The 19,972-nt window shown below is 43.9% G+C and overlaps 1 protein-coding gene across 6 annotated transcripts in view; it reads right to left on the bottom strand.

The window, feature by feature from the left end:
- The window catches only part of LOC100405057 (zinc finger protein with KRAB and SCAN domains 7), a 61,055-nt gene extending 41,321 nt beyond the window's left edge, over positions 1–19,734 (bottom strand). For 2 of the 6 annotated variants that reach the window (XR_013527257.1, XM_035275033.3), the window contains exons 1-6: positions 19,445–19,734; positions 17,441–17,981; positions 10,017–10,185; positions 7,409–7,500; positions 6,981–7,107; positions 4,671–5,411 (exon numbers count right to left, since the gene is read on the bottom strand). Coding sequence is in view for 5 of the 6 variants with exons in the window: in XM_035275033.3 (XP_035130924.1) it covers positions 4,671–5,411; positions 6,981–7,107; positions 7,409–7,500; positions 10,017–10,185; positions 17,441–17,863 (1,552 nt within the window). In the remaining variant the exon portion in view is untranslated. Of the gene's footprint in view, positions 1–780; positions 2,516–3,185; positions 5,412–6,980; positions 7,108–7,408; positions 7,501–10,016; positions 10,186–17,440; positions 17,982–19,444 lie in introns of those variants that run through there. The other 4 variants (XM_078350634.1, XM_078350635.1, XM_078350633.1 and 1 more) reach the window with 4 other exon arrangements.
- Positions 19,735–19,972: the final 238 nt, after the last annotated feature.

Below are 19,972 nucleotides of genomic sequence, written 5' to 3'. Positions count from 1 at the left end.
TTATAGACAGAAGAGCTGAGACACAAGAAAGCTAGGTGATTTTCCCACAGTCACACACCTAACAAAGTGATGGGCATGCAGATTTTTTTTAAAGACATATTCTCACTCTATTGCCTAGACTGGATTGCAGTGGTGTGATGATAACTCATCAGAGCCACAACCTCCAGGCTTAGGCAATCCTCCTTCCTCAGCCTCCTGAGTAGCTAGGACTAAAGGCATATACCAATACACCCAACTAATATTTTATTTATTTATTTAGGGACAAGGTCTTGACATGTTGCCTGGGCTGGTCTCAAACTCCTGACCTGAAAAAGTGATCCTCCTGCTTTCACCTCCCAAAGCACTGGGATTACAGGTGTGACCTACCACATCTGATTGGACCCAGAATTTCTGGGAACAAAACATGCTTTTGTTGTTGTTGTTGTTGTTATTTTTTTAGATGAAGTCTCACTCTTTTCACCCAGGCTGGAGTGCAATGGTGTAATCTTGGCTCACGGCAGTCTCCTCTTCCCAGATTCAAGCAGTTCTGCCTCAGCCTCCCAAGTAGCTGGGATTACAGATGCTCGCCACCATACCCAGTCAGTTTTTGTATTTTTAGTAGAGATGGGATTTTGCCATGTTAGCCAAGCTGGTCTCAATCTCCTGACCTCAAGTAATCCACCCGCAGCCTCCTTAAGTGCTGGGATTACAGGCATGTGCCACCGCGCCCAGCCCAAATCTGTGCTCGTAACCACTTTATTACTCTGCTTCTTCTAGAAATAAGATTAGAAGGAAACATCCTAAATGCAACAGAATATTTATTGGTATCCAACAATGAATGAGAATGAAAATGTGAAATACTAAAAACATCCCTCCTGAGATTTAAGACATAGATGACCCTGTTATCCATACTACTGAACATTTTTGGAAGTTCTTGCTAATGCACAACATAAGTGACATAAGATTGAAAATAAGGCTGCTCACACGTGTAATCTCAGCACTACTGTAGGCCAAGACGGGGGATCACTTGAGCCCAGGAGTTCAAGACCAGCCTTGGCAACATGGTGAAAACCCATCTCTATAAAAAATTAGCTGGGCATGGTGGCACGCACCTATAGTCCTGGCTACTCAGGAGGCTGAAGTGGGAATATCACCTGAGCCTGGAAAGTTGAGGCTGCAGTGAGCTGTGGTCACCTCACTGTACTCCAGCCTGGGCAAGCAATTGAGACCCTGTCTCCCAGAAAAAAAAAAGAAAATTAAAACCTAAAGGAGTCATTAATTTATTATATACCTAGAAAATAAAACTGAAAAACAATTAAAACTAAAAATTATTCAGCAACAAAACAACTTGGATTTAAAATTTTTTTTTAACTTTATACTAGGAATAACCAATAGAATTTGAGATATGGCTTTCAAATGCAGCCAATTTTCCTCTATCCAAAAGCCTGAGGCTTTTAAGGATGTCAAGGGAGTCAAGTTTAATAAAAACTATACCACGCTGGTGTAGTATTCCCCACATGTACTCTTTTTTCCCTACTATTCCCACCTTAGCCATGAAGAGTGCAGGTTCCCTCCCTCTAGAGGGTTAGTGTGGTAGGCGATGAGCAGAGAAGAACCAGAAGGTAAAATTGCAGCACCTAATGGGCAGGATCTTTACATTGAAGACTTAACCAGAAACGTCCAACTCAGGGTGGAGAGCTGGACCCATGTGCTCATATAGGGTTGGGCTTGCCCATGGGATCTGGGAACTTCCAAATTAAAACAATGAAAAGTCTCATTGGCATATCTTCCAAAATGAAAACAGAAACACATACCAAATATATAGTTGAAAACAAATTTAAAATATATATTCATAAGTGGCAAATTTTCAGTTGTGTCCTGAGTTCAATAATAATGTTTTCTGGACTCCTATTATTCTTTCTAAACTTGTCTGAGATGTCTCCCTTAGAAACACATCTAATCTTACTTTCTTATGCCTCAATTCCACCCTTTCTTCTATGTCAAGACATATACCACACCTCACAAAATTTCCCCTCCAGATTATATAACTGACGTGGCTCCTCTAGCCTCCTCCTCTACTCTGTCACACTGCAGATCCTGTCAACCTATTAAGATAAGTTTAGGGGATGGAAAAAGAAGTGGTGAACACCAGAAGCAAAGGTTCCCTAGATCTGGGCCATATTGCAAGGGTGGAAGGGAAAAGTTGTTAAAGCTCATGGACTGACCTGTGATGGCAAAAGGAGAGAAAATCTGCTGAAATTTATTTTCTTATATCTTTGGGGAATTAAAGATGGTTCAGAAGACAATTATGATAATTAAAAGTACAGCTCTCATCTTTAAATTAAGATGGCAGTTGTAGGTAGATAGGACTAATTAATAAGGAAAACAGATTACTGTGAATCTATTGTCTTGCCACAAGCCTCGCCATAGTGAATTCCAAACATCAGAGAATGCTGCCAGCTGGATTTTCAATCATCTGTACCACTGCTATGAAAGTCAAGTCTTCTGTGCAGTAAATTTTGACACAGTTCTTAATCTGTTAATTTAGGAAACAGAGTACAGTCAGCAAGTTCAGAACCAGAATTAGCATGAAGGGCAAAGTCCATATCAGTGGGATATGACTGTCTAACTAAATACCTAGTTACACACACATTCACACAAACACACACACACGTCTCTTTCACATACATACACACACGCACAAATCCATTCGCATTTTGAGGCTAAAGTAACAGCAGTAACACTTCCAGGAGTACATGCAAAAGATATGAATGAGATTTCTGTATATGATATTTTATGATGAGATGGACTTTCATCTTTCAAAGCATTTAGTCCTGGCCAGGCACGGTGGCTCATGCCTGTAATCCCAGTGCTTTGGGAGGCCAAAAAGGGAGGATCACGAGGTCAAGAGATCAAGACCATCCTGGCCAAAATGGTGAAACCCAGTCTCTACTAAAAATACAAAAATTAGCTGGGCGTGGTGGTGCACACCTGTAGTACCAGCTACTTGGGAGGCTGAGGCAAGAGAATCACCTGAACCCGAGAGGTGGAGGTTGCAGTGAGCTGAGATTATACCCCTGCACTCCAGCCTGGGTAACAGAGTAAGACTCCATCTCAAAAACAAACAAACAAAAAAAGGAGGCATCTAGTCCAGCTGGGAAGGGGAGAAAGATTGTGCATACTTTAAGGATAATTCAATATGAGAGTTGAGGTTTTAAAAATTATTTATTTAACAACTGATGTGTACAAAATACCATCTATATTGGAAAGAAATACATACCTGACCTCAAAGAGCCTACAAGTTATTATAAAGTATACAGACACGCAAAATTTACAAGGCAATTTAACAACAGTTACATATTGTAGCACCAGTGAATTCAAAGCATTGAGGTCAAATCAAGAGAAGTTGAAGAAAAATAAAGAAGCATTTGAAGAAGAAAGTACTTAAGAGATGAGATGGATTTCAAAAATTGTGAGAGACAAAGATTAGCAAACAAAATAAAATGTTTCCTAGATAAGGAATGAAAGCAATGGAAGGCTATAAATTAAAGTTTAAAGAGTAGATGGGGGAGGGCCACAGCCAAGAGGCAGGAAGGCATGAATCAGCCTTGTTGAATGACTTTGTATAAATGATGAAATGGAGGAAGTAGGATAGAATACAGATGTTATCTCTGTCTTTGAAAAGCATGGAGTCTGATTTTGAGATGCATAACTAAGAAATGAAATAGATTTTAAAATAGTTAAAATTTAAAAATAAAGAAAAAAAGGAAACCTACAATTAAATGACATGTGTAGTCCTTGTCTTCCTAACAGGTGGATAAGAATTGGAATAAGTTACTCCTACTCTCCTACCTTAGTGATCCAAGGAAAAGCAAGTAGGCAATCACCGTGACTAGTGGCTCTGGGAAACCAATGTGAGCATCCTTCTTATAAAGAAAGCTTAACTCAAAGTCCTTGCTCTCTGTCTGAGAGAACCATACCCTAAGAAACTGACCAACCCAGACCTGAGGGCTTCTCTCCAGTATGAGTTCGCTGGTGGTGATTAAAAGTGGAACGCTGACTAAAGGCTTTCCCACACTCACTACATTCATAAGGTTTCTCTCCGGTGTGAACTCTCTGGTGCACAATAAGCTGTGAGCTGTCACTAAAAGCTTTCCCACAATCATTGCATTTATAAGGTTTTTCCCCAGTATGGGTTCTCTGATGTACCATAAGGCTGGAGCTATAACTGAATACCTTCCCACACTCATTACATTCATAGGGTTTCTCACCAGTGTGAATTCTCTGGTGTATAATAAGGTGTGAGTTTTGATTGAAGGACTTTCCACACTCATTGCATTTATAGGGCTTTTCACCAGTGTGAAGTCTCTGGTGCCGAATAAGACATTTACTCAGACTGAATGCCTTACCACATTCACTACATTCAAAAGGCTTTTCTCCAGTATGAATTCGCTCATGCTCAACAAGTTGAGAGTTCTGATTGAAGGCTTTCCCACATTCACTACATTTGTATGGCTTTTCCCCAGTGTGGAGGCTCTGATGTCGAATAAGACATTTACTCCGACTGAAGGCTTTGCCACATTCACTACACTCATAAGGCTTCTCCCCAGTGTGGGTTCTCTGATGGTCAATGAGATTTCTATTGGAACAGAATGCTCTCCCACACTCATTACATTTGTAAGGTTTCTTACCAGTGTGTAGGACCTGATGTCGAACAAGACTTTTACTTCGAATGAATGCCTCTCCACACTCATTGCATTCATAAGGTTTCTCCCCAGTATGGATTCTCTGGTGGTCAATGAGTCGGGAACTCTGAGTAAAGGCTTTTGCACATTCATTACATTTATAGGGTTTCTCCCCATTATGGAGTCTCTGGTGTTGAACGAGATGGGAGCTGTGCCTATAGGCCTTTCCACACTCGCTGCATTCATAGGGTTTTTCCCCTGTGTGGGTTCTGAGATGAACAATGAGCTGAGAGGTTTGCCTGAAGGTCTTCCCACAGTCATTACACTCATAGGGTTTCTCTCCAGTGTGGATTCTGTGATGGCCAATAAGGTGAGAGCTCCGATGGAAAGTTTTGCCACATTCATCACATTGATAGGATTTCTGTCCCTTTAAAATTTCTTCATTTTCAGCAGGACTGGAGGACAGACGTGTATGTTCCCCAACTTCCTTATATTTGTTGAATCTGTCCTTTGTGAATTTTTTCTTATCTTCATCTGTTTCCAAGAAATCATTTTCTAGTCTGCTCCTTTCTTCATCTGAGGTTTGTCCTTCTAACTCCTTGAAAGTATCTTCACAAACATCTCCAGTCTCTGTTCCCCCAGGAACCACCCCAAAGAGTTCTCCAGATGTTCTATTAGATGACTTTGATCCTTTAAAAATTTCCTGCTTTGGAGTCAACTCTGAACTCTCCAGCTTGTTCTCACCTGCTGCCAAAAGAAAGAAGGCAACAACTTTTACTCATTTCTTGTCCTGTTTAAGAAAGAGAATCATTAACAGCTTACATACCTGAAAAAAAAGGCACATTATGGTTAAGGAATGAGACAACATATTGAGAGCAACAGCAAATGAGAAATAGTAATAGCTCAATTTCTTTCCCTAGGGATAGGAAGGGGAAGATGGTCAGTGGAGACAGGTGTAAAAAAGAGACTGAGCCTATGAGAACAGAAATGTCAACAGCATCTTAACAAAAGAAAAATAATAAAGAAGAAAAAAATTAAAAAAAAAAAAAAAAAAGAGACTGAGCCAGCAGAACCAAGTCAGAAGGGCCATTGGAAAGCAAAAAACTGGATTGCAAAGCATGCTGTGATCTTACAGAAGTCACTCGCATGCTACGTCTCCTTAGCAAAGTCATGAACACATAAGCTCCCCTCCAACCATAACATTGCATGGTTCCATTGTTCTCGGAAAAGATGTTGGAAGAGAGGAGGCTGGAAAATACTTCAAGTCAAATGTAAGAAAGAGACAGGGAAAAAATGAGGGTGAGTTGACAGGAAATTTATATTATGGAGGTATGACAAGAAAAGTGTACAAAAAGAACAGATCTTGTATGTCAGGACAGTAATAAGACTGCCCTAATTCATCAATCACAGGATCTGCCCTGCCAAGAAGCCCTTTCAGGAAACTGCTCTCCTGCAGTGTTTGCAGAGAGGGATGCTTAGACTGCTATGCTTTGTGCCAAGTGACCCTGAACATCCATGATGAGCCACAGGTGATTGGACCAGCACCAGGTACTGGACCCAAGGGCAGCTTATCTGTAGGTTGGTCTTCAGTCTCTGCTGTGGCCTGGGCCAAAGCTCTACCCAAGCGAGATGATGGGTAATGGCCATAGCAATGGGAATCTGTCTCTAAGTAAATTTGGAACTGGAGGTAGGGCAAAATTAAGGCAAGTATGAGTAGCAGTGGAATCTGAGGTGATACATGGAGAGAAGCCAAGCAATTAGGAGACACGGCAAGCAACAAGTGTAAGAGAACGGAAAGTACAATTAGGAAAGAGCTATGAAAAGAACAAAAGATTCACAATGAAGAAAATGGGCAGCAGGAGGAGGACAAGCAGAGAGAAAACAGATGCACTGTGAGCAGCTACATTACATTCACATTGGAACACAGGCATCAACATCCTTTTGCTTTTGCTGCTCAGGCTCCCAGGGTGTCAAGGCTCTGCTTCCCACAGTCTGGTCTAGCTAATCAGTTTCTTCTGGGTTCCCATTCCTTTAAGCCAAGGCTCAGAATTCCTTACTTTAATAATAACTTGAGTGGCCCTCTATTCCTTACAACCAAGAAGCCCTATCAAAACCATACTATGTCAATGCATAATGAGGTGAAGAGAATGCTGATCACTGTTGAATCTCAGTGATGAATGCAGAAAGGGTCCCTATCTTATTCACTTTAGTTTACATTTGGAAATTTTCATAGTAAAAAGTTTAAAAAGACAGGAAATATAGCAAAGAGAATGTGCAGCATGTAGACTCTAAGTGACTAGGAAACAGAATCATTACCCAAGGAGGCCATGCTGTGGTCATTATCTGGCATCACGTTGCAGTGCATTGCTCTCTGACTGAGCGCAGGACATTTCTGATTCTTCTGAGTATAGTCTACACACAGGTCCTCAAACGCCACAGTATCCTGGAATGACAAGCTCCAACTGCTCAGGAACATTCATAGCCTGAAGTGCAGAGTCATCAGGGTACAGAGGGCACAGGGTATGGGCTCTCTATGGGCAAAAGTGTGGGAGAGAGAAGCTGAGATGATACCTCAAAAAGGACAAGTCCAGGGCAAGACAGAATCCATTACCTCCAGGGAAGCAATTATGCAGGAGAGACATGGGAACAGTCTTGGATGGGGCAGAGTGCTGGTGGTGAGACCTCTAGCCATTCCTGGACCAGAGTCTTGGGGACATGGTAAAAACAGAAAGAACCAAGCTCACCTGGGGCCTGACCATCCGAAGTACAGTTGCCCCTGCTTGGTCTCCTGAGTTTCCCACTTGAGGAAGGGTAGGAACTGGAGAAGCAGGTTGAGCTGAGGGAGGAAAGAAAGCTATGAGTGGGACAAGCCCTGCTTCTGGCTCCCGTGAGATCTATGTTCCCAATAAGAACCCAGGCACCTCACACACACTGACTCTTACCGTCTTCCATAATAAGGCCTTATCCCAAGTGTGCTGTGAATTTGCCCTGGAGGGCATAGTACAGGGTCCCAGGTCAAGCTGAGAATTGGGTGTTCCTCCAAGCCCCCACTCTCTTGAACCTTTTTCAAGGAAGCTATTCTGGCCACACTCTCTCCCATGGCTTCTCTAGCACCAGCCAGCCCTGACTTTCCCCTCACAGTTGTGGTTCCTCATGGCCCGGTTCCTCTTCCTGCTCCTGCACTCTCATTATGGACACTCCTTACAACTCAGGCCCCCGTGCTTCCTTGTTCTTTCTGTCAGCAATCTCACCAACTCTCATCACTTTAATACTGCTCTCACAGTTCTTACTTCTCTCCTAGACCCCTACCACATGCTTCCTGCTGTCTATGGGATGTTTCACTTCGGGGTCCTGCAACACCTTAAGTTCAGTGTCTAGAATGGATGAATGTTCTAGGCTGAGGTGAGAAGCTAGCTTGAGGCAAGGAGTTCAAGACCAGCATGGGCAACATAAGGAGACATTTTTTACTCCCTTCCTTTCCATCCCTTTCCTCTTTCTTTTCCTCCCCTCTCCCTTCCCCTTCCTCTTTTTTCTCTTTCTTTTCTTTCTCTTTCAAAATTTTTTTCTCTCTCTTCTCTTTTTTTTCTTTCTTCCTCTCTCTTTCCTTCTTTCTTTCTGAGACAGAGTCTCACTCTGCTCGAGTACAGTGGCATGATCTTGGCTCACTGAAATGTCTGCCTCCCAGACTCAAGCAATTCTACCTCAGCCTCTGGAGTTGCTGGGATTACAAGCACCTGCTAAGTAGAGATGGGGTTTCACCATGTTGGCCAGGCTAGTCTGGAACTCCTGAACTCAAGTGATCCACCTGACTCCACCTCCCAAAGTGCTGGGATTATAAGTATGTAAGCCACTGCTCCCAGCAGAAACCCCATTTCTTTTTTTTTTTTTGAGATGGAGTTTCGCTCTTGTTACCCAGGCTGGAGTGCAATGGCGCAATCTCGGCTCACTGCAACCTCTGCCTCCTGGGTTCAGGCAATTCTCCTGCCTCAGCCTCCTGAGTAGCTGGGACTATAGGCACGCACCACCATGCCCAGCTAATTTTTTGTATTTTTAGTAGAGACGGGGTTTCACCATGTTGACCAGGATGGTCTCGATCTCTTGACCTCGTGATCCACCCGCCTCGGCCTCCCAAAGTGCTGGGATTACAGGCGTCAGCCACCGTGCCTGGCCCAAGAAACCCCATTTCTATAAAAAGTTTTTTTTTTTTCAAACAAGAGCTGGTCATGGTGTCATGCCTATAGTTCTAGGAGGCCATGTTGGGAGGATTTCTTGAGCTCAGGAGTTCAAGGGTACAGTAAGCTATTATGATTGTGCCATTGCAGTCCAGCCTGGGTGACAGAGTGAGATCCTAGCTCTCTAAAATAAATAAATAAATGACATGAAATAAATAAGTAAAATGTTCTTATCACCTTTCTTTTAGATTTCTCAATTTCCCTCAATGATTCCATCATTGGCCAAAACATTGTAACTCCCCTTTTTTCTCCTTTCAAACTCAGGTCCCATGGTTCCATGCTTCCATGATAACATTTTTTACATTTATCCTTGCCCATTCCTCTCTTTGCACTTCAGGCATTAATTACCTCACATCTATTCTACTGCACTAGCCTTTTACTAAGGCTCCTTCCCATTCAATCCACAATGCTCATCTGTGCCAGAGTAATCCTCTTGACATACTATTTCTAACACATTATCCTTGGCTCCCAAAATCTTCCTGCTCAAGCTCAAGGTCCTGTATAAACAAGGCCCAAATATAGTCTTCCCCAACCACACCTCAATCAGGGCTCAAGGAATCCCCAGCTTAGAGTCTTTGTTGTATCTTCTAATGGCATGCCTACTACTTTTCTCTCCCCTTCAAAATTCTTCCACATTTTTACTGCCCAATACACTGCTATCTCCTTCATGAAGCATCCATTATCAGTTCCAGCCCACAATGATCTTGCTTTTTACCCAGTGATCACTTTTTACAATGCCCACATTGCTCATCTGTGACAGGATCAAATGCCTGAGAAACAGATATCATTCATGTGCATCTTATGAGGTTGCCTCTTCTTACACATACTAACTGATCCTTCCACCTTGAAAAACATCTCTTTGAAATCAGTGACAACAGATGCACTATATCTCTCTGGTTTCTGTCAGTGCCTTTCCTATGATATGTGCTTGATGAAAACTTACTAACACGTGAATGATTAGAGAATAAGCAAAAGGAACAAATAGGGTCACTAGGGAAGAAGAACAGACAGTGGAGCAATGAGGGATTCCACGGGGTAGGAGATGGGCAGATAAAGGAAAGGAGACTCCAGAAAAAAGAAAGGAGGCATGACTTAAGGCCAAAGTTGGGGAGATAAGTACCAAAGTCCCCATTGGCGAAGTGGTGTGTCCTTGGGTCATAAGGAGGGTGCAGGTGGGCTCCAAAGTCTGAGCCCCCACTGAGGGGTGATGCAGGAGGAGATTCCTTTGTTGCAGCCAGAGCTGTTGTCTCCTCCAAATGAATTTCCTGCTCCTGTGCTGGGGCTGAAACCTAGAGACAGAGAAATACAATTGGGTTCAAAACAGCATCCTTGAAAGTACTGAATCCCAAACCTCTAGCAGCCCTCTCCAGAAAGAAAGCTAGGAAAAAAGAAGAGCCAGTGTCCTTCCAGCCCACCACTATAGGCTACTGGGGGAAAAAAACTGAAAGCAGAATCCAATTCTATTCGCCATACCTCTCTTGACCCTCTTGTTAGGAGCTTGAAAACCAGATTATATAACCATTTACACTCTGTCAGGTCTTCGGACACATATTTTCTTATGAAGAACCATTTTAAAAAGGAGCCAGGAGAGCACTTCAGTACATTCTTGAGGGCATTAGCTGACAGAAAGGAACAGTCAGAAGTACAAACAAGTTCCTTTCTGTAGCTGACAGCTGGGCGTGGTGACTCACACCTGTAATCCCAGCACTTTGGGAGGCTGACTGTGGATCACCTGCAGTCAGGAGTTTGAGACCAGCCTGGCCAACATGGTGAAACCTGTCTCTACTAAAAATACAAAAAATTAGCTGGGTGTGGTGACATGTACCTGTAGTCCCAACTACTCAAGAGGCTGAGGCAGGAGAATCACTTGAACCCGGGAAGTGGAAGTTGCAGTGAGCCAAGACTGCACCACTGCACTCCAGCCTGGTTAACAGAGTGAGACTCCATCTTGAAAAAAAAAAAGTACAAAGGATATTAAAAAAAAAAGATAGGTATGTGTATGTTCATGTGCACAAATAATGCTACTGACGCTAACAGCTGAAGCAATACCCAGAACAGTGGCTGGCAAATCTTGAGAGCTTTTCCAATTTCTCTGAGAAAAAGTGTCTCCTCCTCAGAGAAGGTTTCCCTAAACACACTGACAAAGCAGATAGTCAGACTCAATTAACATACTGTAATTTCTATATTACATGAATTAATATTTAAGTAATTTTACTTAGGTCTTTATTGTCTATGTTTCCCCAACAGAATGTAACATTTTAAGAATAAGAACTTTTGATCGCTAACTCCGAAACAACATATAGCCCTACATTGCTGTTCAATTAATATCTGCTGACTTCCTCTTGATATTTTACTAAAAGATTTAAGGTTACCTGCAAACTCAGTTTTCGATATATGTTACCTCTCCCCAGTAATTTATATTGAAAAAGCCAAATAAGATCAGATAACACTAACTTGTGTAGACCTTGAGAATACCTCAGAGCATAGACATCTAACCCTTGTTTATTGTCATCAAACCAGCTCCTCACAATCTCATGGTTACTGCTTTTACCAGTATGTGGGGCAGAAAACCTAAAATGTTATCTAAATAAGGTACATTTTAAAGTTCACTTGCTCTGGTATGTGCATAGCACAGCATGCAGTAAAAATAACTTCCCCTTCAATAAACCACACAGGATTTGCTCTATTAGGTTGCACCCGCCGAGATGTTAAGGAACTCTCTCCTTTAATATTTATCTCACCAGTGTAGTGCTAGAACCAGCAGGCTCCTTAGATTCTGTAGTTCCCAAGCTCTCCCACTGAAAGGTTTTTTGAAACTGAAAGACTCCCTAAAATGGGAGTCACAGCTCTTCAATACAGGAGCTTTGGGTATTGGCAGAAGATAGGACTTACTGCACTGTGATAATTCAACTTTGTAATTCACTAATACTTAAATCCTAGCAAAGTTCCTGTTCATTATCTAGGACTTTGGTATGGTTTGGATTTGTGTCCCTGCCCAACTCTCATGTCAAATAGGAGGAGGGGCCTGGTGGGAAGTGATGGGATCAAGTGGTGGGGGCGGATTTCCCCCTTTCTATTCTCATAATAGTGAGTTCTCAAGAGATCTAATTGTTTAAAAGTGTGTGGCACTTCCCTCTGTGTGCTCTCTCTCCTGCCACAATGTGAAGAAGTTCCTTGCTTCCCCTTTACCTTTCACTGTGATTGTAAGTTTCCTGAGGCCTCCCAGTCATGCTTGCTGTTAAGCCTGCAGAACTGTGAAACAATTAATCCTCTTCTCTTCATAAATTACCCAGTCTCAGGTTAGTTCTTTATAGCAGTGTGAAAGCAGACTAATACAGAAAATTGGTACCAGGAAAGTGGGGCACCAATATAAAGATACCTGGAAATGTGGAAGCAACTTTGGAACTGGGTAACAGGCAAAGGTTGGAACAGTTTGGAGGGCTCAGAAGAAGAGAGGAAGATGTGGGAAAGTTTGGAACTTCCTAGAGACTTGTTCAATGGTTTTGAATAAAATGCTGATGGTGATATGGACAATGAAGTCCAGGCTGATGTGGTCTCAGATGGAGATGAGAAACTTATTGGGAACTGGAGCAATGGTCTTTCTTGCTATGCTTTAGCAAAGAAACCAACAGCATTTTGCCCCTTCCCTAGATATCCGTGGAACTTTGGACTTGAGAGAGATGATTCAGGGTATCTGGCAGAAGAAATTTCTAAACAGCAAAGCATTCAAGAAGTGACCTGGCTGTTTCTAAAAAAGTGTCCACCATAGTTGTGAAAAAGATCTGAAACTGGAACTTATATTTAAGAGGAAAGCAGAGCATAAAAGTTTGGAAAATTTGCAGCCTGGCCACATGGTAGAAAAGAAAAACCCATTTTCTGGGGAGAAATTCAAGCCTGCTGCAGAAATTTGAGTAAGTACAGAGGACTCAAATGTGAATAGCCAAGACAACAGAGAAAATGTCTTCAAGGCATTTCAGAGACATTCACAGCAACCCCTCCCAGCACAGGCCTGGAGGACTAGGAAGAAACAATGGTTTCATAGGCCAGGCCCAGGGTCTAGCTGCTCTGTGCAGCCTCATGACATGGTGCCCTGTGTCCCAGTCAGTCCAGCTCCAGCCATGGTTAAAAGAGGCCAAGGTATAGCTTGGGCTGTGGCTTCAGAGGGTGCAAGCTCCAAGCCTTGGCACCTTTCACATGGTGTTGGGCCCATGGGTGTGCAGAAGGCAAGAGCTGAGGTTTGGGAACCTCCTCCTAGATTTCAGAGGAGGTATGGAAACACCTGGATGTCCAGCCAGAATTCTGCTGCAGGGTCAGAGCCATCATGGATATCCTCTACTAAGGCAGTGTGGAGGGGAAATGTAAGGTTGGAGCCCCCACACAGAGTCCCACTGAGGTATTGCCTAGTTGAGCTGTGAGAAGAGGGCCACCATCCTCCAGACCCCAGAATGGTAAATCCACCAACAGCTTGCACCCCGGTGCAGGCACTCAATGTGAGCTGGTGAATGCAACCATGGGGGCTATACCCTGCAGAGCCACAGGGGCTGAGATGCCCAAGGCCTTGGGAACCAATCTTCTCCATCAGTATGACCTGGATGTGAGACATGGAGTCAGAGAGTATTTTTGGAGCTTTAAGACTTAATGATTGTCCTACTGGGTTTCGGACTTGCATGGGACATGAAGCCCCTTTGTTTTAGCCAATTTCTCCCATTTGGAATGGGAGCATTTACCAAATGCCTGTACCACCATTGTATCTTAGAAGTAACTAACTAGTCTTTGATTTTACAGGCTCATAGGTGAAAAGGACTTACCATGTCTCAGATGAGACTTTGGACTGTAGACTTTTGAGTTAATGGTGAAATGACTTAAGACTGCGGAACTATTAAGAAGGGTAATTGTATTTTGCAACGTAAAAGGGACATGTGCTCACTTGTCAAATGGAGATAATGATTACTGTACTGCTTGTTTTGTAACTCTGATGGTAGATGAAAAAAGATACAGCATTCTAAAAAAAAAATAAGAAAAAGAAAGTGAAAGTAAAAGTAAAAAAAAAAAAAAAAGAAGAAGAAGATACAGCATTCTGCAAGTTGCATGATTCTGCTGCCCAGCAGGGATCACTCTACAACCCTTTTCTAGACACAATGTACACACATGTACATGTTCCTTCTGCAACAATAAAGTGGCTTGCTCCTGATAAGCAAAATGACTCCAATTTTCCTGGAGCCTCCTTAATCTCCTCTTGGCAAACTTCCATGGAAAAGTCTGTTTATTCATTTAGCCATTCTATAAACATTTTCTGAATCCCTGCTTATGAAAGACAGTCCTGCCTTTATGCCTTCATGTCAGAAAACATAACACTGACAGTAGCGGGAGAGTAAGAAATGGACTCCAAGGACCCTACTCCCACGTTGGAGCCATGAGCATTCAGCTGTCTCACCTGTCAACTGCTAGGCATTTTCTTGGGTTGTGATTCAACAGTCACCCTTTTTGAGGCTACATGGATAAAGCATTAAAAGTTTTAATAGAGGAAGCATTCACTTCTTTTTTTTTTTTTTAGACAGAGTTTTGCTCTTATTGTCCAAGCTGGAGTGCAATGGCACAATTGTGGCCCACTGCAACCTTTGCCCTCCACCTCCCAGGTTCAAGTGATTGTCCTGCTTCAGCCTCCTAAGTACCTGGGATTACAGGTATGCACCACCACACCCAGCTAATTTTTTGTATTTTTAGTAGAGATGGGGTTTCTCCATGTTGGTCAGGCTGGTCTCGAACTCCTGACCTCAGGTGATCTGCCCACCTCAGCCTCCCAAAGTGCTGGGATTACAGGTGCGAACCACTGCGCCTGGCCAGGAAGCATTCACTTCTTAAGCAAAACCAAGTAGGAAATAGGGAAATTTTCCTTCTGCCACCCTCACTAAATGGTTCTCTAAATATGTCTTCAGCCACCTGTCATTGCTATGGCTGGCCCAGCTGCTCTTTAGGCCCTTGTGATGGTTGATGTACTCATATGTGTTTACTTGTTTACACAAAGAAAATGATGGTTGATAATGACAAATGTGCACTGCTGATAATCCTGGAAAAATGTCTAGCCCCAGAACGCTGATCAAATAGAACTGATTTCCTACTGACAGGTACGTAAAAAAAGCATTGAATAGGCTGGGCATGGTGGCTCACACCTGTTAATTCCAGCACTTTGGGAGGATGCAGCAGGTGGCTCACTAGAGCTCAGGAGTTTAAGACCAACCTGGACAACATGCCAAAACCCTGTCTCTACTAAAAATACAAAATTAACCAGATGTGGTGGTTCACATCTATGGTCCCAGCTACTAGGGGAGCTGAGACGGGAGGATCACTTGAGCCCAGGAGGTGGAGGTTGAAGTGAGCCAAGATTGTGCCACTGCACTCCAGCCTGGGCGATAGAATGAGACTCTCTCAGAAAAAAAAAGCATTGAATAAAATGATATATTGGGTACTTGGGAAATTTTCTACTCTGGTTTCCCCTGGTAAAGTGCAAAGGGGTAAAGTCGAGGGGACCTCTAGTCCACCCTGCTCATATTACAGGGGAACAATTTGAAACTCATTAGGAGGAACTAACTTATCCAAGGTGTGATGACCTTTTGATATGTCAACTTGGTACTAATCAAACATCAATCCAGGTGTTGCTGTAAACTATTTTAAAAATATGATTAAAGCACATAATAAGTTTACTTTAAATAAGGGAGATTATACTAGATAATGGATGAATGCATGAGCCTGACTCAATCAGTGGTAAGCCCTTAAAAGCAGAGCTAAAGGTTCCACGAAGAAGAAATACCAGGCCAGGTGTGGTAGCTGATACCTGTAATCCTAGTGCTTTGGGAGGCCAAGGCAAGAAGATCGTTGTAGCTAGGAGTTCAACAACAAGCCTGGGCAGCACAGCAAGACCACATGTTTACAAAAAGAAAAGAGAAAAGAAAGAAGAAGGAAGGAAGGAAGGAGGGAAGGAAGGAAGGAGGGAAGGAAGGAAGTAAGTAAGTAAGTAAGTAAGTCAGTCTGGTGTAGTGGCACATTACTGTGTTACCAGCTACTCAGGAGGCTAAGGTGAGAGGATCACTTGAGCCCAGGAGGCTGTGCTTGCAGTGAGCCAAGTTCATGCCACTGCATTCTGGCCTGGGCAACAGAGCAAAACCCTACCTCAAAAGAAAAAAAAAAAAAAAAAAAAAGAGGAGGAAGAAAGGAGAAAGAAGAAGAGGAAGAAGGAAGAAGAAAGAGAAATAGAAGGAGGAGGAGGTAGTGGAGGAGAAGCAAAAAGAAGAGGAGGAGAAAAAGAAGGAGAAAGAAGAAAGAAATTCCACCTGTATACTGCAAGTTCAGTTTGTGCCACTATTTCGGGCTGCCCCTGTTGATGGCCTGCCTATGGGCTTCAGATTTGCCTAGCCAGCCTCACAATTACATAAGATACTTTCTAGCAATAAATCTCTCTCTCTCTCTTTTTTTTTTTTTAAGATGGAGTCTTGCTGTTACCCAGGCTGGAGTGTAGTGGTGTGATCTTGGCTTACTGCAACCTCTGCCTCCTGGGTTCAAGTGATTCTCCTGCCTCAGCCTCCCCAGTAGCTGGGATTACAGGCACACATCACCACGCCTGGCTAATTTTTTTTATTTTTAGTAGAGACAGGGTTTTGCCGTATTAGCCAGGCTGGTCTCAAACTCCTGACCTCAAGCGATCCACCCACTTTGGCCTCCCAAAGTGCTGGGATTAAAGGCATGTGTTACTGCACCCAGCCAGCAATAAATCTCTTCACACATGCATGGGCATGTGCGCGTGTGCGCGTGCGTACACACACACACGCACACACACACACACACACACACCTCTCTCCCATTGATTCTTCCTCTCTGGCTGAACCCTGACTGAAACACATGGTCACAGAGCTAGTTAGCTCTGTGGTCCTAGAAACCAGATTTTCCAACGTGTCTTTCTGCTCACTTTTCCCAACTATTCCTCTACTTTAAATTACCTTGGCATTACATTTGCGAGAACTTCAGGAAATAGGGAAAATTTAAATTAGAATTAAAGATGCAAAAAGATCCCAGTTAGGTTTGGAGAGCTAGCAAAAGGAACAAATAATTACAATGCCCAAAAATGTCACCTTTCAAAAAATCAAAGAGACAGCATAAGAGAAAACTGACTCTGAGAAGTTCAAGGAAGTAATGAGAATGTCTCAAATGAAGACCCATATTATCAGCATACCCAAAAGCCCATCTTCCCCTGATCACTCTATTCTAACCAGCGTGCAGATCCCCTACCTGCCAGGATTACCGTGTAAATCTCCAGGATGAAGCTAGGCTCAGAAAACAGTATTTCACAAGGCGAATCACAGAGCTTAGCTGGGATGTGCATTTGTGTTTATGGCTTGGAGTACAAAACTATTTCCCCTCTATCCACAGGACAAGTTCAGGAACCCTAAAGGCAAACTAGCCTTGGGCCTGTGAAGTGGAGAATGCCTATGCCTAGGCTAGCCCAAGCATTAGAGAATGGTTCAGGACACCATTCTAGACTCAACTGCTTACCTCCTCTGGTCCACTGAGGTGTCTCTGGAAATCCTCCACCACAGCCACAGCCTCCTCACCACTCTCAGGGTGATGTAGCTGCACCCAGGTCCGGAGCTCCCCAGGGAGGATGCTCAGGAACTGCTCTAGCACCAGCAGCTCCAGGATCTGCTCCTTGGTGTGGACCTCTGGCATGAGCCACCAGCGGCAGAGCTCCCGGAGCCGGCTCAGTGCTTCCTGTGGCCCAGACATCTCGTGGTAACATAATCGCCTGAAGTGTAGCCGGAAGATTTCACAGACAGGAGGATGGTTCTTTTGGAGACTGCTGCCCTGCCCCCAGGTCTGGCTTGCTGGCTCTTGCTTCATAGTCAGGCGCCCCTCCTGCTTCTGGAAAGCAGTACTCCTGAGGATGAGGCCTACATTTCCTCTGCCTTCAGTGGTCATTGTGACCCCAAAGAGAAGCTTGTTCCAGAGGCAATTGGTCCGATTAAAACGATGGTCTACAGTTCAGGTCTCAGGAGTTACTTTTCAGGGTTGGGAAAAGGTGTGATGGCAGTGTTGCCTATAGAAACAAGAGAGAAATCACTTTCATTCTTGGGGTGTTCAGCCCCAGGATCATGACATCTTCCACTGAGTTAAAAAACAAAGCTCCAGGAAAAAAAGAACACAACCGGGCATTCTCCCTAAGCATCTCTCCAAATGATGCCTTTCTTAAAGTTTCAGTGGCTGCCATTACCTACAGAATAAAATCTAAATGTCTATGCCTTGCAGTCACACCCCTTCACAACCTGGTCTTACCCCTTTCACAGCCAGCCACACCCCCTACCTCTTGCCCCAATTACCCATGCTAGAAAGACAGTAATAGGGAAATGCAGGATATCTCAAAGGGTGCAAGAGAAAATACTAAGTTATTTAACTCATATTTAATATATGTTTTATAATGTGCATTATAATTTGTATAGTAGTCTCATGTTTAAATTACAAATAAACCAATGTAGGGAGATATGTTCAAGGGAGTACATTATCAAACTTCTGACAGAAATGCAAAATAAAGAAAGTTTGGAGCTAAAGCTGTAGAGACACAGCTAGAAGCCACATACATTTTTTGTTTGAATTTTCCTTATTCCTTTCAACTTGAGACAACCTTGTCTGTCAAGACCATGAACAAATGCCATTTTCTCTTGGCTTTCCTGATTGCCCCATTGGGAAGAGTGCTGGTAGCTTCCTGTTGTGTACCTCTCACTATAACCCTTTATTTTAACTGGTTTATACACAACTCACTACTCTCACCCTCCAAACTGCTGGATGGCCACAAAAGGAAAGGAATCAAGTGGCATCAGAATAAACCAGACCTTTTTTTTACTCAATGTACCTCCCCTAGAAAGCTTTCTCTGGCCACGCTAGGCTTAGAGGGGTGGTTATTGTCTTAGTGATCCCAAACTGCGTTTTTAATTCAAACCTCTAGTAGAGCGCGTCTCATACTATAATCGTTTGTGGTTTACACGACTGTCTCCCCTCTTTCTGGGAGTATACAAACTGCAGAACTGACTTCCAGTCATCTTGGTACATGTGTGTACATGGCACACAGAGGCACATAATTGGGAAACGAATGAATATGATACGTTTAGCTGCTACTGAAGTGGAGGAAAACTTTGAACGATTGAAAATCAGCACTTTAGTGGTACCTAGGGCGTCTGTGCTGCACTTCCAATTCACCAAGCGTCCCAGATCCCTGGGTCTCAATCTCTTTAAAAAGACAAAGTACTTTAAAATAATCTGTAAACTCTGCTCTAAGATACCATACAGGTAGGAAGTTCAGGCCATTCTCCTACTTCCCGGACTGTTCCAAATGCAAAGAACTTTAAAATCTCAACTGGATTTTTGCATTTCCAAGTCACGCTCCATGTTTGCGATTCCGAGCCTGGGTCTGACCCAAATCTGACGGTTCATAGTTTCCCACTGCAAGAGCTGGGGAAACAGCGATCTACCTTTCGTGTTAAACCAGGCTTCAGCAGCGCCGCTCACCTGGCCACGTCTGCCCTGTTCATCGCTGTACCCGCAGATACCCGGCTCCGTGCCACGCACGGATGGTCAGGGGTATGGGACAAAGAAGCGGCTCTACATCGGGCGGCTTCTGAGAGTCTCCGGGACCGCACCACTTGCAGTGGGGAAGAAGCACGGTCCCGGCCGGCGTCGGTGACCCGAGCTCCGGCCGCGCCTCCCTCCGCGTCCCGGCCCACTCGCGGTGGCACTCGGCAACGAAGCCGGAAACCTCTACTGCCCGTTCAAGCAAAAACAATGGCCGAGCCGGAAGCGAGAGAGGCCTCGACTTCCGGCCCCTCCGGGATCCCGGAAGTCTCTTTTGCGGAGGTGGGCGCGCGCGTCCCCTCACCCGGGAGAGATGGCAGGGCCTTCTTCCCGGCAGTGCCCGGCCACCTGCCGCAGGGCGGGGGCGCGGACTCGCCAGGGCTCAGGCCCCTCACATTCCGCTCTCAGGCCCTAGTCGGGAGACCCAGATGCGCCCCAGCTCTGCCCTATCTCCTCCAGGTGACT

This window comes from Callithrix jacchus, chromosome 15 (assembly GCF_049354715.1).
Source record: "Callithrix jacchus isolate 240 chromosome 15, calJac240_pri, whole genome shotgun sequence".
In the NCBI taxonomy this organism is placed as follows: Eukaryota; Metazoa; Chordata; class Mammalia; order Primates; family Cebidae; genus Callithrix; species Callithrix jacchus.
Note: the sequence above shows the minus strand (reverse complement) of the source record. Positions and strands in the feature narration are given on the sequence as shown.